The sequence below is a fragment of the Prionailurus viverrinus genome, chromosome A1, assembly GCF_022837055.1.
Source record: "Prionailurus viverrinus isolate Anna chromosome A1, UM_Priviv_1.0, whole genome shotgun sequence".
Taxonomy (NCBI): Eukaryota; Metazoa; Chordata; class Mammalia; order Carnivora; family Felidae; genus Prionailurus; species Prionailurus viverrinus.
In genome coordinates this window covers 44883361-44909101 of record NC_062561.1, presented here as the reverse complement: position 1 = coordinate 44909101, position 25741 = coordinate 44883361, and the positions used below count along the sequence as shown (strand labels likewise).

The following is a 25741-nucleotide window of genomic DNA, read 5'->3' as shown; positions in this document are numbered from 1 at the left end:
ATTACATTAAAGAAGTCATTGATGTTGTAACTTGTGGACTTTGCAGGACTATTTAATTTCCAAATAAAAGGCTATACTCCCAAGCTCAATATTTGAATTCTGTAATGTAAGCAATATGCTTAATTATCATTAGTTTCTATATACATTTAACTATGTATTTGTAGGTTAGTATTTTAAATAATTACAGAAAAAGAAAATATGTGATACATTCTTCCACATAAATACTGTATTAGCAATGCTGGGTTCAGCTAAATCAATACTATAATTTGTCAGTGTAATGTGTATAAATAAAACAGTAGCTTGAAGTCAACAATTCCTTTAAAACAATAGAAAAAATGGGGGATAATTTTCTTATATATAAATTCTGTACCAGGGATTGTGCAAGATGCCTTGTATGGAGATACTTACTCAAGAAGTAAAATTTCTGCAAAATTTTAAATAATATCTAAATTTTAATAATTTAAATGACAAATATTTAAATTTTAATAATTTTAATTTTAAATTTTAATAATATCTCATGATTAGAGCATACTTCTTTTGAGTTAGATGTTCATAGAAATAAATGAAGTTCAGATTTCATAAAGTATTTAGAATGAGAAAAACTTCTTAGTGAATATTTCGCTTCTGGGTGTTTCTGCGAGTTAAATTGTCCAACACTTGTACTTTAAAATGTTCCTGTTGGTTAATTTCAACACACTGAAGACTGAGACCTAGCAGACAACCATGAGTAATCAAGCAAAGAGGCCTACAGCCATAAAGGGCACACTTGGGCAGTCAGTTACATTTTATCATGCTCAACATTAAGAGAAACATAAAACAGCTTTTTAAAAAATATGTATCTAGGATATGAAATCAGTTTAAACATCATTTTCTAGAGTTACTAAAGAATATTAGAGCATGCATTTGCAAATCTAAGACCTGAATGATTTTATATACTAGACAATAGTGTCTTCCTGCACATTTACTTAAACTTAATACTGTATTTTTCAGTTTCTATTTCCCATTATATTAATTATAATGTCCCCTGGCTAAAGCAAAAATTCCATAACATCTAATCTTATTAAAACACATTTGAGGGTGGCTGAGCCTGGGTGGCTCAGTTGGTTAAACGTGTGACTTTGGCTCAGGTCATGATTTCCTGGTTCACTGTTCGAGTCCCACATTGGGCTCTCTGCTGTCAGCACAGAGCCTGCTTCAGATCCTCTGTCTGCCTCTCTCTTGCATGCATGTGAGAAAAATAAGTAAACATTAAAAAAAAAAACATTTGGGACTCATATGGTGATAGAAAATATATTTTTAAAGATCTTCTCCTTTTTTATATTTTGTCATTCAGACCATAAGATTAAATCTTGTTTTTTTGATTGTGTTTTTAGGTTATATTCAGTTGGAGGTCGTGATGGAAGTTCCTGTTTGAGTTCAATGGAATACTATGATCCTCATACAAATAAGTGGAACATGTGTGCTCCAATGTGTAAGAGGAGAGGAGGTGTTGGAGTGGCCACGTGCGATGGTTTTCTCTATGCAGTAGGAGGTCATGACGCTCCTGCTTCAAATCACTGTTCCAGGTTACTAGATTATGTAGAAAGGTAAGATCTAAGGTCACAGTTACAGTGAGAGACATAATGTGAATTACAATGATGCCTAATTTAAGTGATTGTAAAAACTGCATAATTTAAGGAAGGGTAAATTCTACTTTCTAAATCTCTTTCTGTTTGTCTCTTTATCCAACCCTCCCCCCATACACACGTACACACACTTTCATTATTTTTTTTAATTCCAGCATAGTTAACTTATAGTGTTATATTAGTTACAGGTGTAGTGATTCAACGATTCTATATATTACTGAGTGCTCATTGCGATAAGTGTACTTTTAATCCCCATCACCTATTTCACCCATCTCCCACCCACCTCCACTCTGGTAACCATCTATTTGTTCTCTACAGTTAAGAGTCTGTTTTGTTTTGCTTTGTTTTGTTTTGTTTGATTCTTGTTTTAATTTTTCCTTTTTTTTTTCTTGAATTCCACACGTGAGTGAAATCATATGGCATTTGTCCTTCTCTAACTGGCTTATTTAGCTTGGCATTATACTCTATAGCCCCATCCATGTTGCTGCAAATGGCAACATTTCATTCTTTTTATGGATGAATAATATTCCATTGTGTATGTATACTATATCTTCTTTATTCTTTCATCTATTGATGGACACCTGGGCTGCTTCCATAATTTGGCTGTGGTAAATAATGCTGCAGTAACATAGGTATGCATATATCCTTCCGATTTAGTATTTTTGTATTCTTTGGGTAAATACCCACTAGTGTGATTACTGGATCATACAGTAGTTCTATTTTTCTCCACATCCTCACCGACACTTGTTTTTTGTGTTTGATTTTAGCCAGGCTGGCAGGTGTGAGGTAGTATCTCATTGTGGTTTTGATTTGCATTTCCCTGAGGATGAGTGATATTGAGCATATTTTCATGTCTATTGGCCATCTGTAGGTCTTCTTTGAAAAAGTGTCATGTCCTCTGCCCATTTTTTAATTGGATTTTTTTTAGTGTTGAGTTTTATAAGTTCTGGATTTTGGATACTAATCCTTTATCAGATATGTCATTTGCAAATATCTTCTCCCTTTCCATAGGTTGCCTTTTAGTTTTGTTGATTGTTTCCTTCACTGTGAGGATGCTGTTGTTATTGTTGTTTGCTTTGTTTTGTTTTGTTTGATGAAGTCCCAGTCGTTATTTTTGCTTTTGTTTCCCTTGCCGCAGAAGAAACTAGAAATTAGTTGCTAGGGCCAGTGTCAAAGAGGTTACTGCCTGTGATCTCTTCTAGGATTTTTATGGTTTCCTGTCTTACATTTAGATCTTTAAACTATTTTCAATTTATTTTTGTGTATGGTGTCAGAAGGTGGTCCAGTTCATTTTTTTTTTTTTTTTGCATGTAGCTGTCCAATTTTCGCAACACCATTTGTTGAATAGACTTTCCATTTCACAATGTATATTCTTGCTTCTTTTGTTGAAGTTTATTTGACCATATAATTGTGGGTTTCTTTTTGGACTTACTTTCATTCTTTCTTGTTTTAGTTTTGTCCTTCCTATCTCCTTCCTTTCCTCTTTCCTCACTTCTTTCCTTTCTTTCTTCAACTTTTATTTAAAGCCCTGTAATTTTTTCCACAATAATTTAAAGTAATATTTTAAATGATCCTTTAAAACAGTTTTAAGTAATCTACTAAATCTATGAATATTTGTTAATTCTTTTTTAAAAGTTAGGTATTTAATTGTTCATCCTATATTGTTCTACTACTCCCTTCCAACTCTCAAAGGTGCATTACGGACTTTCTTTTGTGTCATACCTTTATTAATGGAAGACAGACTTATTAGAACTCTATCTTCTGTAATCCTGGTCCTCTTTTAACTATTCCTAAAAATGGCCAAGTGTACAAAGTTCTGGAGTAGAAATATAGGTTCTCTTTTAATTCTCCCTAAAAATGGTCAAGTGCACAAAGGTCTGGAGTAGAAAGGAACCCTGTCTTCAGGCTTGGGTCCAACAATCCAAACACTTCCTGGCATGTTTATATCTAAGTTCTCTTTAAGCGCTGTATATCACTTGGAACTATTATACTGTGTACAGTGATAGAGAGTTAGTGAAACCTAAGATGATATTTCTTATTATGTAAGAATACATGCTGATATATGAGAATTGGGAATACTGAAGTCAACTGTTATATCAACTGAGATAGGATAAGTAATTCTGTCATGAATAACTTTGAAATGCTCAGAGACTTAATACTGTATTTTTTTTTCTTACTAGTGCTGCATGTCCCTGACAGATCCATGATATCATTGCTCTGCTACTCAGAATAGCAGATAAGCTAAGTATAAGCACTGCTAGTGTTGGAAGGGAAACGTGTACACTGTTCACTGGCTCTTAGAGTCCACATGCCAGTAATATAATTCTCTTTTCTCCATACTTTGACAAACCAGTCACATGGCCACAGAAAAATTAATGAGGGTGGAAGAACTTCCACCTGGTAGAAGAACAAGAGATAATTGGTAGATTGCACTGATGGCAATAACAATTGTCCTCTTGATATTTAGAAATCACATCCATTATACTCATGCTTACAGGTGGTACAGTCAGTGGCAGAAAGATGCTCTCTCTTTTATAATGTATTTGTCTAAAGATATGTGATGATTTTTGTTGAGAATAAGGCCATTGCAAGAGATAACTTTTAGTAAACTGACTGTGCTCAAACTTAAGCCACTTCTTGAATAAAATGTAGAAACATGTTTAATGACATTTCTGGTGTGTGAAATTTCTAGTGTGTGAAATACATAAATGTAGATTTATGGCTATCTACACATAGAGGAAAGCAATAAGCTCAACACAGTTTCACTTCACCATTCTCTTGTCCAATGAAATTAGGAACAACAGGTGTTAACAGTGAGGACAGTGGTGAAAGGACAAATAAATAAATGTACACCTTTATATACACAAACATAGTCATTTATTTAAAACATACTCCTAATAGACTGACAGCTCATTCACATTTTTCTCTGCTAAATTCTTGGGAAAAATAGCAAAAAGAAAAAAAAAAGATTAACATGATGTGGCTCCTATTTTTACTATATATCTTACATAAATGTTACTAATGAAATGATATTTCATTATTCTCTTCTAACTTTACTGTGTAATGTATTGAAATGTTGTGAATAGAGGCATAAATAATCCAGTCTACAAATATATTTATGATGCAAAATTAAACTTAAATAAGTGTAGCTATTTTAAGTTAGAGGAGTACAATGGGTATGAGCAGTTTAAGTAATGCAGAAGCACACAGCATTATCATGATTCTTATCCCAGCTCATATTATGTGTCAGATTAATAGCATTTTTGTAGTTTCTATCACATATATTCTATAGTGATGATTTCACATGTAAATCATCAATGAATCAAGATACATAATAGTACTCTGTAGGATTATTTTACACATATAATGTAAAGACTGTTTTTTAGTATATAATCTTAGGAAAACAAACCATTAGGAATAACAAGTAGTAGTGTACAATGTTATGTATCATAGATTGACAGATGGAACAAATTTTACTATATGACAAGGATTTCTTATGGAAACATAAAGGTATTACATAATAGTGGTGTTAAAGTAGTTATATAAGACATCAAAAGTTGTAAAGAGTCAGGCTGTCTTAAACACAAAGAACAGTGGCATCTCAAATCAGAGCAAGAAAGAAGGCAAGGACTCAACAAGAACAGACAGTTTAGAATAGTTCATGGAACAGTGAAAAACAATTTCAGAGCCAACTCTCACTCTGGTAAGAGCATCCTAGTGGACAAAATTGATGTCCAAAAGATGTAGTGAGTTCTAGCAGAACTGCCCAGAAGGTGCAATCCATAAGACAAAGCTCATGAATCTATTTTTTTATTCAATAAATATTGTTTTGCATGTATTTTCACTGGACTAAATAGAGCTTGAAACTTACTTGAAAAAAAGAGACAATAAATAATTAGAACTTGAAGATCACAAATAAAACAGGAAACCAGGAAATGAATCAAAAAATATGCTCAAAAGCATCGGTTCTGCTGGCTAATAATAGATCGGGACCACCTTCACCCTCAAATCTGCATCCCAGCCATAAGGCCTGCAAGAGAGAGAGATCAAGATAAGAGCCTCTTAAATCTGCCTTTGTAATGTTCACTCTGCCTTCTTCCAATTTTTTCTCCATATAGTAGTAGCCAGAGAGATTTTTTCATAATTCAAATTTGACCTGAAAGCACAAGGGAGTTTTCTTGTGTACCCACTATCGATAATATGATGGAAAATAATTTTAAATCAATTTTTTAACATAGCTAGATCCATGTGCTGGTGATGATCAAGATTAGCCTGTTCGCCCCTATAATCCTCCCCTTGGTACAATTCTTGGTACAAAGTGAGTCCTCACCAAGCCTATAGTGAATCAGGTAGATGCTAAGAAAAACAGGCCTCAAATTTCTCACAAGGGAAAACATCTGGAGATATACTGTAAATAGGAAGGTATATAGATTAATAGAAAGATAGGGATGCACGGATGTATGGATGGAAGAATGGAAAGATGCATGGATGTGTGGGTGGACTGATGGAAAGACAGATAAATTTTTATTATTCTATTTGCATATGAATGCCCATTTCCACCATTATAGACTGAGTATCAATGATTTGCATCCATATATTTTAGGCATTTGTTTTATTGACAAAATTTTTGATAGGGACTAAAATATTAAGCAACTTTTCATATATTTATTGAAAGTTATATCTTTATATCTAATCCAAACACTACTAACAAATAAGCATCTAATAAATTTTTATACATCACTTACAATAAATATAAAACGTCTGTTCAAAATTTACCAAATTCTAGTCTAGTCATATCAGAAAAAGTCACCTAGGGGGGCCTGGGTGGCTCAGTCGGTTGAGCGTCCGACTTCAGCTCAGGTCACGATCTCGTGGTCTGTGAGTTCAAGCCCCACATTGGGCTCTGCACTGACAGCTCAGAGCCTGGAGCCTGCTTCGGATTCTGTGTCTCATTCTCTCTCTGCCCCTCCCCCGCTTGTGCTCTGTCTTTCTCTCTCAAAAATAAATAAATGTAAAAAAATTTTAAAAAAAAAGAAAAGAAAAAGTCACCTAAAATAAGAATACCTAATTTATTTCTGTCCAGATATGGCTCAATATTTTTATCATCTTTAGATCTTTGATAAAGAATGAAATAATGAAAGTTAAGATTTGCTGTCAGACATATAGTGATAAATACATTATTAATTTAACTTTTTTAATGTTATACACAATAATATATAAGGTAAGAATAGAATTTTGTATTCTTTCATTTCTCTTCTTATTTCAACTTTTTGGTTTGGACATAATCCAAGAATTGTAGCAGTTCTAAACAGTGAAAACAGACGATCAAGGAGAGACTTTTTATTTGAATCATAAGCACTACTCCTGGGCCATCTAGCATATTAATATACTAACTCATACTTTGACATATGTAAGATTCTAAATTTTCTCAGTTTCTACCTGAACTGTTTAAAGTTAAAATGTTTGATTGGGGTTTTGAACTACTTAGTAAGAGATTTTCTGCTTCTTCCTAAGATCTTACTGTTTCATTAGCCAAATCAGTGTAGCATAAAAAGACTAACTAGTGTGCTGTTAATGTTGTTTTTCTATTATTGTGCACACATAATCTTTGCTATTTCTTTGATAAAAAATTATGTTCAAATTTCTTGTAGACATATATGCAAAAGATGGAAATTCTGATAGCCTAGATACGTGGGGGCCCTGCTTTACAAGTGGATGTAACAACTATTAGCTAACACCACAGCTAAACTAATTTTGATATGTGAGTAGATATTTGTAGATATGTGATATGTGATTAGATCAATGGCTTATGAGGTGAGTGTTATCTTTGAATTGGTCAGCTAAGGACAGGGAATAACAGAATAATCTATTGTCCTTGGATGTACTACCTGGAATAATAGCATCATGGTACTCCATCTACATGCTTTAAAGGAAAGAAAAGAACAATTATGGGGAAAGGTAGGTGTCCATGAATAGATGAAACCTCATGTCCAAACAGATGGAAGGATATCAACCCTGGTGTCAAGCTACCAAATCCATTTTCATGTTGAGAGAAGCTATTTAATATACAACCTGGACTTACACTGCTAATAAGACTTTTCTGTTATGTTAGTAGATTAAGTGATTATATAATCAATTGCTCCTTAGTTCTGAACTATTAAAAGGTATGTATGCATGTATTCATTCATTCATTCATTCATTCATTTTGAGAGAACTAGTGCAAGTGAACTCCACCCAGCTCAAGTGGGAAAGGGGCAGAGGGAAAGGTAGAGAGAGAATCCCAAGCAGGCTCCAGGCCCAGCCCAGAGCCTGATGTGGGGCTCAATCTAATGACCATGAGATCATGACCTGAACCAAAATCAAGAGTCTTTCACTTAACTAACTGAGCTACCTAGGTGCCCCAAGGTATTTATTTTTAAAAGTGAATTTTAACCAACATTCAGATCTCCTGGGTATGCTCCATGTTCAATTGATTGACAATAATTTAAATAATTTTTGAAGCCCCTCTGAGGAAACTACATCTAAGGAGTCAAAGAGCTGTGTGGCTTATCCTTGCTTCCCCTTGCTCTGTCATCAATTCACTTCTCTTCTCCTCAAGCTTAAAAAGAGGATGTAATAAATATGATCTTGGTCAAAATAGGATTTTTCATGTGCCTTCATAGGCAGTTAAATTAAATTTAAATAAAATTAAATTTTTTAAACATTTTTTATAAATACACAGGGAATGTTGAAAAGGGGAGAAGAAATCTAGTTACCCCGTCTTCTTTCCCAATGTTTCTGTTCCCATTATATATTTAAGAGAAGTAACAAGGATGATTGGGAGAATATCAATAACTACTTTTTAAACGCCTATCTTAAAGATTAAGCACATAATCAATATGAGAGTTAGAAACACGCAAACAATATTGGGAATCATTTTTTCCCCTAACATTGTGCTGACTTTTCTCCCTCTGTCTTGTTGTTGAAATGGATACTCAACTCAAAACCATCTTATGTCACATGTGACCCTAAGTTAGACTGTCGCAATGAAATAAAAACAGGGAATGTGTCCTTAGAGAATGTGTGGAAGATCCTGTGTTGAGGAATTTATACTTATCAGAGAATAATTTGTAAATTGAGACTGGATTTGAACTAAGAAATCCTGTTTTGGATAGTTGCAGCCTGATATTTGCTCAATCCCATGAACTGTGAGATCATGACATGAGCAAAAACCAAGGGTCAGATGCTTAACTGACTGAGCTACCCAAGCGCCCCATGAAGTTTTCATTTTTTTAATTTAGAAGTAGTGTTTGTTGTTGTGATAGAAAATCATGAGGAAAAAATCATAAAAGAAAGCAATTTTGTCAGTAACTCATTAAAATTCATTTATGTAAATGGATGTCTATATTTGATTCTTTTTCAATATATTGAGACATATTTACTAGCAAAGGTTAAATTAAAGAAAAAAGCCAGTCTATTTCTTTGTTCCTTTCTCCAATTGTACATTTAGGTTCTATATGTCAGGAGTAGAGCATATAATGAATGCTTAAATATCCTGTCTGAATAAATCAATGGATGGATTAATGTACACTGTCTGATGGACTGTGGCTTCTGATCTTAAATTCTACCAACACTATGGTTGGTTTTTTTTGACACTGGTTTAGACCAATACTCAAAATAGTTATTTTGTTTATTTTTATAAATATTAGGTATAGATGTTACTAACCATATGTATGTCATATGGTCAATACAAATTTATAAATATTTTTAATATTTTATTTAAATGAAGATATTTTATATTTTTAAGGTAGATATATACTTCTTCATGAAATTGTTTGCTATTGTTTTAGTTATTTCTAGCAAATAATTCTACAATCTTAGTGACTTAAAATACTTTTATAATTGTTTCTTTTATGATTAAAATCTTTCATGATTATGTGTTGACTGGGTTCAGTTGGGCTACTCTTCTACTCTGCATGATATTGGCTGGTGCTACAATCGCGTGGGGCTCAACAAGGCTTTAATATTTGCAATCATTCTCTGGCCGAGCTGGCAGTTAGGGCTGCCTCTCACCTGGTATCTCAGTTGATGCTTTAGCCAGAGCACTGTGGTTCTCCTTTAGCTGGATATTCTACCATATGGTAGCAGGGGTTCCAAGACACGGGAATCCAAGGGAACGGGCTCAGAGAGGGCAGACATCCAATACAATGAATCATCAGGCCTCTACATGCATCACACCTATTAAAGTCACACTGGCCAATGCTGGTCACAGCAAGGAAGGAGTGGAATACTCAAATGTATGACACTAAGAGTATGGTTCTTTAGGCACCAGCAAAGTGACAACCAGCACAAATATGCTTGTATGTTAAAAGTAATTTCCCATATTGAAATCACATTTTTATATGTAATTATATGAAGTCATATATATGTATATATAATACATAATATATAATATATAATAATATATAATATATTTTACCCTCATTTTATAGCTTTACTTGTTATCAGTTAACACTTTGTTTAGTAAATCACTTGGCAAATAACAAAATTCTCATGTCTTTCTATTCATTTCTTTGGGGGAAGTTACTGAGGTCATGTAATCTGACTCCTTTCTCTGCCTTTAGGGGAGCCAGTCCTGTAGGTGTGGAATGTAGTCACCAGCCTTTGTCTGGAGGCACTGCCGTTGTGGGCTCCTTGGTAGGTGGAAACAGGAGCACCAAGAGCCACAAGGGTTTATAAATCACAATAAAGAATTAATTTCTAGGGCCTCTGTGTCTAGGCCCATGGAAGTAGACAAGCCATGAAAATCTGTGGTGGTATAAAATCTGAGTCCAGGCAGCAAGTTATTAGGAAAATGATTGATTTCCTTATATGTATGTTGTATTAAACCAACTATTTTATATGAGAATTCCTAGAATTAAATTGTTTCAGGGTAGATAAGTTTTGAAGTAGAAACAGTTTTCCCTCCATATTCTAGTTTATTACATACAACATTTTGAAAAAAATCTAAATAATTTTGGTGCTATCGTGATTACCTTTATAGGTCATATTTTTAGTTACACATGAAATAGTTATCAAAATTTACTGTGTTCTGGGTCATAAAGTAAACCTCAACAAATTTCAAAAGTTTGAAATCTCATAGGGCATGTTCTCTGATCAACAGGGAATTAAACTAAATTAAACTAGGGAATTAATCAGCTGTTTGTTTTTGTTTTTGTTTTTGAGTAAGTTCAATGCTTACTGAGGGGCTTGAACCCACCAGCCCAAGATCAAGAGTTGCATACTCTATAGACCAAGCCAGCCAGGTGCCCCACATTCAACTGTTTGAAGTTAGGAGATACTTTGAAATGATATGTGACTCAAACTGGAAAATAATTTGAACTTAATGATAATTAAAATATATATCAAATGTTGTGGGATGTAGCTAAAGAAATTCCTTTTTAAAAATTATATTCCTTTCACTACAGATTTTTCCAAATGCTTCATGCTAGACTTGGTATTTCTATAAAAAATACAAATTCACACTATCATTAAAAGAGGTCTTGGGGCACCTGGGTAGCTTAGTCAGTTGAGGATCCGACTCTTGATTTCGACTCAGGTCATGATTTCATGATTCGTGAGTTCAAAACCCATGCCCAGCTCTGGGCTGACAGTGCAGGGCCTGCTTAACATTCTCCCTCTCTCTGCCCCACCCTTGCTCACATTCTCTCTGTCTCTCTCAAAACTAAATAAACTTAAAAAAAAAAAAAGAGGGGCCTCCCAATATTCCCAAGCTCTCCTCAAGATCTTATTAGAAATGTACATCATGAAACTCTGTTTATACCACACAATAAAATCATTTAAGGTACCATGCAATTTAGGCAGGACTGTTTGAATTACTGAAAAAGTTCACATAAAGAGAATACCACATGTATCATAAATTGCCAAGAGACGAATCTACTGTGACATGTAACATGGGGTACTAAGTTCTAGCATTTCCAAAGAAATTCTTGAAAAGAAATTTATTGACTTAAGTGCATGTACTTAGCAAGTTAAAAGAGCTGAAAAGCAAAGAATTAAGCTTCAATCTCAAGTTATAAAAATTGGACTAAAACAACTACCAAAACAGAAGTGAAATAGTGATTGAAATATATTAACAAAATATAAAGCAAACATGAAATTGAGAGGATTAAAAAGAAACCTAGGTTATTTCTCTAAAAATATTTGCAATAAAATTTAAAAGCTAGTTGCTAGATTGTGAAGGAAAAGGAGAAAAAAATTACCTATATCAGAAATGAGTAGGGACCTCTGGGTCCCTAGGTCATGGTTTTGGCTCTTGGTTTTCGCTCAGCTCATGATCTCAAGTTCATGAAATCAAGCCCCGTATTGGGCTCCATGGAGCCCCCTTGAGATTCTCTCTCCCTTTCTCTCTGTACCTTTCCCCCCACCTCAAAATGAATAAGTAAATTTTAAAAATAAAAGAAATGAATGAGTCACTATTATGAGACTCTAAAAAGAGACTATTTGAATATTTGTGCCATTATTTGAAATTTTAGTTGAAATGAATTAAATGAATTAAGTGAAATTATATGAATTAAATGAATTAATGAAATTTATAGAAAAGTAAAATCTTTTATACACTATGTAGGAAATAAAAAAACAAGAGAAACAAATAAAAAAAAGATGGTTAAACTCATGAGCATAGATGCAAACATCCAAAAGAAATGTTAACAAATCAAACCTAGATGTGAATGAAAATGGTAACATATCTCAACCAATTTGCATTTATTCCAGAAATACAAGTTTGGTTTAGCATTGAACAACTAATCAATGTAAATCAATAAGTCATAAATAAACATCTGAATAAATGCAAAAATGATAAAATTGAATACCTACCATAATAAAAACTCTCACCAAACTTGGAAGAGAAACTAATAGAAAAGTAGTCAAATATTGAAATATGTTGTTTTGTGATTTTCATTAGGGAAAAAATGAATGTTAATACCACTTTTTTCAGCATTTTATTAGAGTATCCAGTAATAAAGCAATAATGGAAAGAAAATTAATCATTAGAAAGGAATGAATAAAACTGCCATTATTCAAGGTTACATGATAAATATCTAATGATAATCTAACCACAGTCTAATTAGAAACTATTTGATTTAAAAAGTGGGTTAATAAGTTTGCTATATACTCAGTCAATATATGAAATTAATTACATTTCTACCTGCAAACTATAATAACAAAATTAATGTATAAAAAGTTGCCATTAGGTGTACCTGGCTGGCTCAGTCAGTAGATCATGTGACTCTTAATCTTAGGGTTGTAAATTCGAACTTCATGTTGAGTGTAGAAATTACTTAAAACTAAAATCTTTAAATAAATAAATAAATAAATAATTGCCATTAAAAAGTTTAAAAAATGCCTAGCAATGAATCTTACAATAGATATGCAGTACCTCTAAACGGAAAATAAAACATTGAGAAAAGTTTCAAAAAATCTTAAATAAATGGAGGCAAATGCCACATTCATGGAACAGAAGAATTGTCCTCTAAAATGTTTTATGGATTCATTGCAATCCTTATTTAAATTGTAACTGTTGGGGCAACTGGGTGGCTCAGTCAGTTGAGCATCCTACTTCGACTCAGGTTATGATCTTACTGTTCCCAAGTTCCAGCCCCACATTGGGCTCTGTGCTGACAGCTCAGAGCCTGGAGCCTGTTTTGGATTCTGTGTCTCCCTCTCTGTCACTGCCCCTCCCCGACTTGTGCGGGCGTGCGCACGCTCTCTCTCTCTCTCTCTCTCTCTCAAAAATAAACATTAAAAAAAATTTTAAAAATTGTAAATGTTTGTCGAGTGTGATTGTGGATGTAATGTTGAAAAGTTAATCCTATAATTTAAATAAAAATGAAAAGGACCCCAAATCTCAAGAAAACTTTGAAGTACTACATGTTACAACTAATAAAGTTACTTTAAGATATTGTGGTAATGGCCTAGTACAAATGAGTAGACAAGTGAAACAGATTTGTGTTCAGAAATAGAATCACACATATGAGGAATCTTGACTTATGGCAAAGGCAAAAGAGCACATCTCATGTGGAAAAAAAATCAGTTTTAGCTCCATCTCATCTCATACCAAAAATCAATTCAGGATGCATTTTAAATGTAAATAAGAAACAAAGCTTTTATAATATAACAGAGGGGGTAATCTTTACAGTTTTAGGGAAGTGAAAGATTACTTAAACTGAATCTGGAAAGAGTCATCCATAAAGACAAATATTCCTGTTAAAATACCTTTCATCAGGGCGCCTGGCGCTCAGTTAACAGAACATGCGACTCTTGATCTTGAGGTCATGAGTTTGAGGTTCATGTTGCATGTAGAGATTACTCAAAAAGAAAAAAAAAATTTAAAAAGGTCCTTCCTCAAAAGATAGCATGAAGACTAAAAATTTACCCCAGAGAGTGGGAAAAATATTTGCAACGCATTTAACCAACAAAGGCTTTGTTTCCAAAAATTAAATTCTAGAAATGATTTTTCAAAGAACTTAAAAACATTAGAAAAAGTCAGCAGAAGATTGGGAGAGAGCTCTTGAAAAAATGACTATTGGGAAAAACACTTGGAGTCATCAGGGAAATGCAAATTAAAGTCACAATGTCATACCAGGACCTACTAGACAGGCTAAAGTGAAATTAGCTAATACCTACCACATGCTGGAGAAGATGGAGAGCAACTGAAAGTCTCATGACACTCATGGTGGGACTGTAAATTGCCCAGACTCTATAATACCAATTGGCAGTATCTACCACATTTCAAAATATACCTCCTCTATGACCCACAAATTCTATTCCTAAATACCCATTAGATATGCATATGTATGAAAATATCTGAGCAAGGATGTTTATAGGAACATTTTTACAGTTGTTCTGAAGTTTTTAAAAATTAATTTTATTAAAATTAATTTATTTTCCATTCCTGTCATGAAAATTTCTGAAGTCAAGGTACATCTGTTTTGAAAATCTCATGAGGCCTGGTAGATATTCGTTTTCTTTACAGGAAAAATGAAATTATTTATTTTTGACCAGCATTATTGTCACGCTTGATTGCCTAATTCAAATAATTTATGAAAATTCAACTATAGATCGTATAATTCATTTCCTGGAAATCTAAAAGCTCTTTCAGAGAAGTTTACTTTTGTAGCATGGATCTCATCTTTTCTTATTTCTCTTTTTACTTATTTGCTTTGTTTTGTTTTACAGGCGAACAAACCTGGCTACAGATCTCTTCTATGTCATTTAATTTGCTTTGTAGCTGAATATTGCCATACAAGTTTAGGAAAATGAGTATTTTTAATTGTATTGGTTACTGAGGTAATGTTTTTATACTTAAAAAGTTTCCCTTTAATATTTTAAGATCAATTTTTATCCTTAAATAATGTAAAAAAGGGGGGGGGCTTAAAAAACTAATGGTACCTCAAAAGCTTCAATGGAGATTTTCAATGAGACACTAAGTTTTGTTCTGTGACTCTCATATGCCTTCAGCAAGTTTTCATTTTATAGCCAATTTTAGCCCCTACATGCTGGCACTTCTCTTTCCTGAGGGCTATAAAGTTTAATAGAGTCCCTGATACAGAGCTCACACCGTGACAACAAAGGCCAAGGTGAGATGTAGGAAAGGCTGACAGCCTAAATACAAAAAGACAATCAACCCCCTCCCACTCCACCTTTTTCTCTTTCAAAAAAATCAACAGGCAACCAGAAAAAAAAATTGGGGGAACTTAGTGAAAACTAAGTGAACCCCACCCCCAACAAGACAGAGTTCACTGTTAATAATTGTTTGGGAAATGGTTATACATCTGTGGATCCTCTCCTAAGGTAAAAAAAAGTCCGTTTATTTCACTTTAGGTGGTTACAATTTTGTATATCCCTGGGCTGAAAGGTGAATCTATTGAGTTCTGAATATAGAAAAATTAATTTAGAGTCCTTAATGTAAAAAACAAAATAACCACTAGTAGGTAACCTTGTATTTGTGTATTTACTTTCTAAATATCTAGGAGAGAGTGTGTGTATGGGTAGGAAGGGGTTGGATTGTTTTTGTTTGGGTTAGATTTCATTTTTGAATTGCAATATATAAATTTAAATTTTCATCATTGCCAGATATGAATCAAAAGTTTGTTATTACAAAAAAATACATTACATAGCACTGAAGACAGGTATATCCAATCAAAGGTCTGGATTTCTAGAATGCATTAAATTTGTAAAGTTCCCTTTAGGAATTTTGTAAAATTACATACACATTTTATACACACACACACACACACACACATATGTATATATGTATATATATGCCAGTATATATATATATATATATATATATATATATATGACATCTATTTCTAAATATAGAATGTATTTCTAAATGTGTACTAAATATAGGGCATACTGGCATTTTCTTATTTTCCCCTGGAATGTGAGTATTTGAGAATTGTTCAATATTTGAGTTTCACTTAAAATTTCATAAGTCTTCAGAAATTAACTTATTTCTTCACACACTAGTGTTGGCTATTTTCTCAGTTCTTCTGCCTTTTTGCCAAGTGACAAAGTCTGCTTTGCAGACAATAGTTGAAAAAAATTCTATAGAGCTGAATAGCAATTAAATGAGGGATAAAATATGACTTCAGAAAAAGCTATTTAGGTGAAGTGATTGTGACAGAAGCCAGCCTGGATTTTACTGAAGAATGAACAAAGTGTAAAGAACGTTCACTTTTCACTGAAATTAAAGTGTATTATACATTCTTACTTCTAAGGTTATTTTTACTACAGATCTTTCCTGACAAACCAAAAACTAAACAATACAATAAACTTCCCTATACTCATTACCCAGCTTCAACAACTATCACCAATGTGTCATTCCTGTTTCAGCCTTTCCCCTTCACTCTTTTTTAAGTATTTCAAAGAAATTCTCAAACATATCATTTTAGCTCAAAACATTTCTAAATTCATCTTGAAACAAACAACCAAAATTGAACAGGACTTTTTTTTTTAAACATAACAACAATGCTATTATCAGTACTAATAAAAACTTAAATGATTCCTTATTAAAATCTAATTCCCAGGCTATATTAAAAATTTCAACATACCTCATCTTTTAATAGTTGGTCTATTTGACTGGGGATCCAAATAAGGTCCACTCATTTTTTTCTCATGTTGAAGTCAAATTTATTTAGAATAGCTACTTCTTCCTAATTATCCATTATAACTGTGGCTTTTGTTTGTTTTGCTACTGAGTTTTTGGAAAATTCAGTCAGCTAACTTATAAAATGTTACACTTTCTGGATTCTGCTATTTTCATTCCTTGAGATGTCTTCTCTTCCTTTACCTCTTCCTTCTCCTGCTCTTCTTCCTCCTCCTCCTCTTCTTATTTTTTGTCCTTATTTTTATTTTCTTTTTAATTTTTTAATGTTTATTTATTTTTGAAAGAGAGAGAGAGAGAGAGACAGAGCATGAACGGGGGAGGAGCAGCGAGAGAGGGTGACACAGAATCTGGAGCAGGCTCCAGACTCTGAGTTGTCAGCACAGAGCCCGATGGGGCTGGGGGGGGGGGGGGAGGGGAGGGCTTGAACTAATGAACCATGAGATTATGACCTGAGTGGAAGTCAGATGCTTAACCGACTGAGCCATCCAGGTGTTCCAATTTTGTCCTTATTTAAAAAAAATCTTTTATATTTCAAAATGTTCATGATAAGATTTTGATGGCATAGATTAAGTGTTTATGTGTGTCTATCGGTGCCTGTGTTTGTGACGTTTTGAGTTTATTAACTACAGCATGTAAAATTACATTTTTATTTGCTAGATAGCATATGGTTCATGGTGGTCCTGGTTTTGGAGGCATTCAACCAGTCTCTCATTTCACGTAAATTATCTTGGCTGTCACAACCTTTCCAACCATGGCATGTAAATGCATGTAGCATCTTGGATAACATGAATACAGAGAAATATAAATTTCAGATCTTTGGGGTATTCTCAGCCTTTTCTTTTGTAACAACCTTCTTTGTTTTCAATAAACTATAGTAGGTTTTTGTTTTTGTTTTTGGTTTTTTTTTTTTTTTTTGCTTGATTGTGTTTGTTTCTTTGTTTTAGGCGTCTGTGGGTTGAAAGTTTCAATTGGTGAAACATAAGATTTGAGTAGAAGAACAAACTAAAAATATGTTTGCTGTGCCTGTTAAGAAAAACAAAAAAACAAAAAACTTTGACCCTGTCTTCTTTTATATTTACTCTGCTTGGCTTGTACTAGCTTTTTCATTTCCGTATCTGAACTTGCAGGTGCAGGTTAAAGGCAAAGAAGTGGTTTAATCCTTCTTAGCTGAAGTAAAGTCCATTCACCAAAGTATTCTTCAGGCTTCTGCCACTCAAAATACAAAATATTCATATATAATGTATGGAAATCAGAATTTCTGGAAATTAAATTATTTTTGGTGTAAATTCAGTAATGATAACTTGGGCCCCCTGCTTCATTGTCTTGATTTACCAATCTCTCCCTTACAGTGAATCCCAAATAAAGCCACTAAAGCACAGTTCTGTTCATGTTGTAATTATTTTCCCCAAGTTTTGTTACTGGAACACAGAATGCTTTCCTACCCATCACACAATGCATACGCTGATCAAAAACTACCCTTTCAGGTACTCTGCTCTTTGTTACCTCCCTGAACTTAGCCACTCTTCAACCCTGCTTTCCTCAAAGCTGGCCATGCATTTTCATTAGCACTTCAGATTTTTTTTTTTGCATAAACTTCTCCTTTTCTTTCTAGAAAAGTTAGGTTACACTTTCAGACCTGATTTAAAGGAGACTTCAACTGTGGGGGAATTCCATAATTCTCCCAGATTTTTAACCATTATTTCTGTATCATTACCATAGCATTTTGCTTATGTTTGTTTGACAGAACCTCATTCTACAGTGGAAAATAGTGGCTTACATATCCGACTCCCTTGGAGAGAAATCATGATGCAAATTTTTCTGCTAAGTGACTGTGCATCCAACTAAGAGTCTATGTATATTTTTTAAACACCTTAAAGTTTAGAAAGCCAGACATTGTGGCTATTAACTCTTGAACATCTGCTCAAATGATTGAGCTTTTAGAAAAAACGCAGTTTTGATTTTCATGGTGTGCTTTTGAAAGAGTATTTTCCACATACTCAAAGTTGAATGTGGTTAGGATATGCTATGTCCTATTTTCCTTACATTTTAGATATGATCCCAAAACAGACACATGGACCATGGTGGCTCCTTTGAGTATGCCCAGAGATGCTGTTGGAGTCTGTCTCCTTGGTGACAGATTATATGCCGTTGGTGGCTATGATGGGCAGACATACCTCAACACTATGGAATCCTATGATCCACAAACAAATGAGTGGACACAGGTAAGAGTATTGCCTGCATAATACTTCAAATACAAAAATTTACTTCATTTACTTCGTTCTAAATTTCCTTGAACCCCAAGTGATTGATTTAGCCCATTTTCATGTTCATTTTGTAAAAAGTTCACTAAATCACATGTTTTTGTGTACTTTTCTCTTATGTATTTTGTAATTAATAAAATTCATATTAAAATGTGATATTCATGCTTCAATGGGATTTCCATTTTATACAAGTAATAACAAGGAACAGTAACTGAATTTTAATTAGCTGAAACAAAAAAAAAATCAAAGTGGAATATATTGGTTCACAAAATCTTAACTTTAGCATATTTGGTTTTAGAGATAGCTGGAATAAGAAGATGGAAAGCTACAGAAATCAACTTCCTGCCTCCCATTTTTGCTTTACTCCCTTTATTAGGCCCACTGTTACCGACTGCAGAGAACATTTACCATAGAGTGGAGATGCTAGAAACTCCAAGTAGCAATCCTCACAGCCAAAAACAGAAAACAAAAACAAAAACAAAACACCTGCTTTTTAATTAAAAAAACAAAACAAAACAACAACAAAACAGAGAAACAAACAGCAAAGGGCTCTAAATGATCTGTCATGTAGAAAGTGCTCACTCCCAGACAATCACTTTGGTCAGGAAGATTCAGTGAAATAATTAGCTGATCTTAAGTGAGGTGCTATCCCTTGATATACAGTACACTGTAGTTAGAGACTCAGGATAATGCTAGAATAAGGCAGCTCCCTGTCTGGTCACATAGCTGAGGATTTGTGTTGCATGTGGGGGTGCTGGGGGAAAATAAAGGCAGTGCAACCAAATTATAATGGAAAACCCCTTATTCAGTATAACTACTATGACCTCACTTTTAACGGAGGGAATGGATATATTCTAAGACTTGTGTCCTTGTATTTTATTACTTTCTACTCCAAATTTCTCAGTGTTTCTATTATTCCTCCCCTTTATCAGAAACTTAGAAGCAAGATACTATTCCAATAAACAAACCATTTCCATCAATGGATGCAATGAAATTCAAAGGTCTTATTGAGTTGAAGCAGAATAAGAACCTCATCTGCTAATATTCCTCAGTGGATGGAGGGTTCCATTTTTTTGAGGGGGGAGGGATTGCAGAAATTGAACAAAGTTTATCTGAAGAACTTGAACACTGATTGAAGTAAATTTCTTTTAAAGATACTTACTTTTAAAGATATATAACTTCCTTGATTGTGCCAGTTTCGATATGTTCAATCACAATATTGAAATAGGCTGAATCTGAACTACAAAACTAAATTCCGAATGTCCAGACTGCCTTATGGATCATACCCTTCCCTAAGAGAAAATCCTTTGATTTCACAGGAGATAAATGAATTTGGCTAAGAAGGAAAAAAGAAGGCAGAATGAAGGAAAGAAGGGAAAGTTTTTGGAAAACTGGGTCGTGTGATTTTCTGTGTTTCACTTTAATTCTAAGAAAAGAATCATTTCCTATCCAAAGAGCAGCAAATATAAAAGCAGTTTGTAATTATTGCACTAAGTTTTTAGAGGATATATTTTAACCTATCCTCCTTCTGATTCCCTAGTGTTTACAAAGGAGACACTGCATGTATTAATGATTGTTGATTTGCCAAGGAAATGTACCAGTTCAATGATACATATTTAAAATGTGCCACTTTCACAAATGAACATCAAATAAAGGAAGTTTACGGGCATATCAGTGATAGAATGTAATCTTCATTTCGTGTTTATAATAATGAGCCATTTTGCTTATCATTCTTCTGAAATTAAAATCAAAATAATCTGTGTAGTAATAATAGGTAAAATTCTCCTGAAGACTATTTTCCCTCATCTATATTTTACTGTGCTGTGTTTTGGATCATATAACAACTTACAAACAGGAAGGTGGTATTTAAAATGGTTTATAACAGCTTTACAAAAATATTTCACAACAACTTTGTTTAAGTACAATAAACATTAATTGTAAAGCACTTAAATTACTCTAAGATTTTATGTCTATATATTTTCATTATTTATATTTTTAAGATAGCAGACACACACAAAATCACTTTGAAAATTTTCAGGATTCTCGGTCCCTGGCAAAAAAATCCCAAATGTGCTGGACAATGCCTGTTACTTTCCCTCCATTTACCCCATAAATGGAAAAAACCAATATGTTATCCTATTTATCATTGGTGTCCCCAAATGGCTGAGCATTAGAGTAAAGAAACAAACTATATTAAAATATCGAAGAATGTATATTTGGAACACTTCCTAAACTAGCTAATTATAAATAATGTTAATAGATTAGGGATCAGTTTCCAGATTCATGTCTTAGATAGTTTTACCGAGAATACATGCATACCTGTATACATGTGTACGTGTGTGTGTGTGTGTGTGTGTGTGTGTTTTAATAAATTTGACTTTGTCATTTAACACTGGGTTTATTTCTTCTGTTTTATTTGAAAAAACAATATGTGTGCTTCAAGACATAAAAAAAGAACTTTCTTCCATTTCCCCTGGTATGGGTAAAATCACCCTTTCGTGTGTTGTCTTGGCACATTGTCATAGTGCTGTTATGTTTTATCCACCCGTAACTCTAAAGATAGTGTGTGATTTACTATCATCTCCCCGAAGACTAGCAAAATTTCTGGCACGGAGTAAGAGACAATGTGAGTATTTCTTAAATAAATTAGTTGAATATTACTGTTGCAACTCAGTTCTGTTGTGTATGAGTTTAGTTTGTTTACACACAATAGATATATGGTAGTATCCCCTTATCTGCACTTCTGCTTTTCCTGGCTTCAGTTAACAATGGGCTGCTGTAGTTTGGGAGCAGGTGATCCTCCTCCTGATGTATTGTCAGAAGGTTAGTTGTAGCCTAATGTTATGTAACAATGCCGACATCATTCACCTCATTTCATCTCATTACATAAGCATTTTATCATCTCACATTATCACAAGAGGAAGGGTGAGTACAGCACAAGTTATTTTGAGGGAGAGAACACATTCACGTAACTTTTATTATAGTATATTATTATTATTATTGTTCTATTTTATTAGCTATTATTGTTCATCTCTTATGGTACTTAATTTGTTAATTATCATAGGTCTGTATGTACAGGAGAAAAACAGTATAGAATGTGTTTGGTACTATCCATGGTTTCAAGCATCCTCTAGAGGTCTTGGAACATATTCCCCCTTCAAGAGGGGACTACTGTAAAGAATAAGTTCCAGGGGAACCTGGTTAAATATCTACATTCTCAGTTTCTTTTTTATAATTGGTTCTGTGGCCAACTTTTCTAGGTTGTCATTCTAGGGTTGAAGGTGCAACCCTGGAGGGAGAACATAGCAGGTTTAAAAAATAAATAAAAATTAATTAATTATATATATAATGTATACATATATATATAATGTATATATATGTATACATATATATATAATACAAAGTTAGAGCAAGGGGGAAAAGGACAAAATATCTCTTAAGTATTTAAATGTTTTTATGGAGAATATATTAATGCTCAAAATAGCATGATAAATTCTGTGGTAAGGGAAATACTTAGCTATATGATAGAATTTAAGTGTATTGGGTAGAGAAATCTTCCTTCAGGAAATGGCATGTACAATGAGGCCTGACAGGTGGCTAACAGTTAATCAGATAAAAATATGGGGAATGGTTTGGTTTGCGAAACAGAATTTGAAAAGAACTGCAGGAAGAACATGTAACATGTTGTACTGGCCAAAAATAAAGTGGTGAGCAAGGAGTTTGGAGACATAAACAGGGTCTATATGAGGCAGGGCCAGAAGCCATGTTTTTAGAATCTTGACTTTAATATAAGGCTGAATGGGAGTTAATGAATTTTAAGCAAGGAAGTAAATAATCAGAATTCTGTTTTAAAATAATTGCACTTGATAGGATGTGAAAAACAGGAGAAAGCAAGATTAGAGTCAGAGAAATCTGTTAGGAGGTTATTTTACCAATCCACTGTAGGGGTGGGAACCTTTCTTTACTCCTAGGTTATTTGATTGGTCTCATAATTAAATTAATATAAGATGGATGAATGGGATAAAAAATTAATTTTGTATGTATGGGAACCCCGTAAAAATATGAGAGTCAAAGAAGTGGCCAAAGCAGGAAGCTTTATTCTTTTTCAACAAAATGATAAATTTGTGATGAACTGACAAGGGATTTGAGCTTGTGGTAGTAAATTGGTGAAGAAGTAAAGTTTACTTATACAGCATTCTTGGCTCTAAATTCCCTATCTCTGGTGATAAGGATGCCTTCTAGTGTCCTGGTACAAGGAGGTTACCTTTCACATGGGAGATTTATCTCCCGCTTTCAGTGGGACCAAGGAGGGTCAGCAAGTCCTTTCTGTACCAATCATCTCTGAAGTACCTTTAATTCAAAATAATCAATATGCCAAAGTGGCATATCCTGGGGTGTCATACTGCAATGCTTCACACTCAAGGTAAAATTGTAATGTGAACTGACAAGAATAGGTATAATTAGGTTGGATGGAGAGATACTTATAGGACTTGATGATTATTCAGGTGTAGGGTTGATGGGGTAAAACTAAAGGTTATGGATGTACCCTAGGTGTCTATCTTGAGTAACTTGAGAGTGGTGTCATTAACTGGCACAGGAATCACAGGAGGAACAACATTTTTGCAAAGAAGTGCAGATATTTATTTTTATAAACACACTCATGCATGTAGGGAGATGTAGATGTAGATATAAAGTGAAGCTTTTCATGTTATACTTTTTCTAGAAACTATGCACAGCATTTCTCAGTATTGAATGAACATTGGAGGGTATTTGGGAAAGTTTTCAAAAATACAAGTACCCAATATTCATCCCATTCCTATTGAGTGGTAGGGCATGAGCAAATATACTTTGTAAAAGTTCGTTAGATGACTTTGATATGAAACAATACTTTAAAAAGAGGGACAATGGAAGGATATGTGCATTTTGGAGTGAGATACATTTCAGTTTGTATACGTTGCTTTATATATTGTTCCCTGACGTTCCATTCACATACCTATCACAAAAATAACAATACATAATAGGATTATAAAGATGATGTGGTGATCTATAAAAATTATTCTTAATACGAATGAAAGGAATAAAAAATTATCACATAGGAAGTTGCTCTGTGTGCTTGTGTGTGTGTGTGTGTGTGTGTGCGTGCGCACGTGGGTATGTGTGTTAACTCTGCAAAGGGATGGCAGGTAACAGTAAGTACATTTAACAGAACTGTAGATATGGGTGGTGATTTTCATATTAGAGAATGAAACCATATCCTTTCTCAATCAATAAGATAATATATGTGATCTGAGATTATTTTTCTCTTAGCTGTTTTATTTCTTACATTTTATTCACTTTCTTCTCAGCTTGGGATAATATCCTGTAATTTCTAGCCTACTCTGATATTTTTATGTGCATAAATTATTCTTAGAAAACTGTAATGAAAATCTTTCATATCAAAATGCTCAAATTATTCAACTCTTGACTTACCTCTATGGAATAAATTTTCATTACAAAGTGTAAAAATTATTGTTTTTAATATATTTCTAGCCAGTTTCATATTCAGGATTATTAAAAACATCTCAATTCTAATTTTGATGACTATCATACGGTAGAATTTTTTTAATAAGCACTATAGAAATTGTAATTATGGCTTATTTATGACAAAATATTGAAGTTACTTCATCGTATGTCTCTGTTTAGAATGAATGAATAACACATTTAATTCAGTAGACTGTCTGGGGAAATAACTTCAAAATTATTTCAGTAAGTGTAATAGCTATTTGATCTGAAATATATTCCAAGATACCACTATGAAGTATTGTCAGAAATGTGTCCATGCAAGCCCAGAAATAAATCTTCATTGGAAACTTTTCTATAGTATCTTTATGTCACTAAAAATCATTAAATATCTTATTACTTGTATTAAAAATCCCATAAATGACTGCAGGTTTTAACAACTTCAATATGCAAAGTTTTGCTCTTTTGTAAATGCCATTTTCATTGTTTCCATTTTTATTGTACTACTTGTGGCTAAATTGGGAAAATAGAAGCACATGTATTTATGATTTTAACACATATGAGTGTTTTAAATATATTACAATTTGTATACTATTCTATGACAGTAAAAATTGTCTTAAGTTGTGTTTCATCTTTTTCAACAGATGGCTTCTTTGAATATTGGGAGAGCAGGTGCCTGTGTGGTAGTCATCAAGCAACCTTGACTTATTTTTATTTGGAGAGATTTTATTTGCTGGAGTGGTTATTTTTATAACAGAGAGCAAGAATGAGAATTTCCTGAGATGAAAATTCTTCAAGAACAAGGATTTCTGTAGATTTACCTACTGATGTCAAAAGAGGTAGACTATCAAAAAGAATTATAAGAATAAAAAAAAAACATCAAACTGCTGTGAAACAATGTCTGGCCGTATATTAGTTAGTTCAGGAATGGTTATTGGTAATTTGTTTTTGTATTGTAGAATACAATAACTAAAGTTACCAAAGGCTTGTTTTTTCTTGAGCAATTAAGAGGAGAGACCAATATTTGTGACACGGATAATTTCATGACTACAACTCATTCAATTGTTTTATTAGTTTGTGGCAATATCAAAGAGGTCAAAGACATGATATTTCGCCTGACAGAACCTGATTGGTTTACTATTTTCCTAATCAGTTGTGGTCATTCCAGGAGGCAGAATGATATTTCATTAAAACAAACACGCTTC

General features: G+C 33.4%; 1 protein-coding gene across 2 annotated transcripts in view; it reads left to right on the top strand.

Moving 5' to 3' along the window:
- KLHL1 (kelch like family member 1) overlaps nt 1-25366 on the top strand; it is a 360434-nt gene extending 335068 nt beyond the window's left edge. For both annotated transcript variants that reach the window (XM_047864918.1, XM_047864911.1), the window contains 3 exons: nt 1374-1586; nt 18827-18998; nt 25181-25366. In XM_047864918.1, coding sequence (XP_047720874.1) covers nt 1374-1586; nt 18827-18998; nt 25181-25240 — 445 coding nt within the window. In that variant the 3' untranslated portion in view covers nt 25241-25366. The remainder of the gene's footprint in view (nt 1-1373; nt 1587-18826; nt 18999-25180) is intronic.
- The last annotated feature ends 375 nt before the right edge of the window (nt 25367-25741 follow it).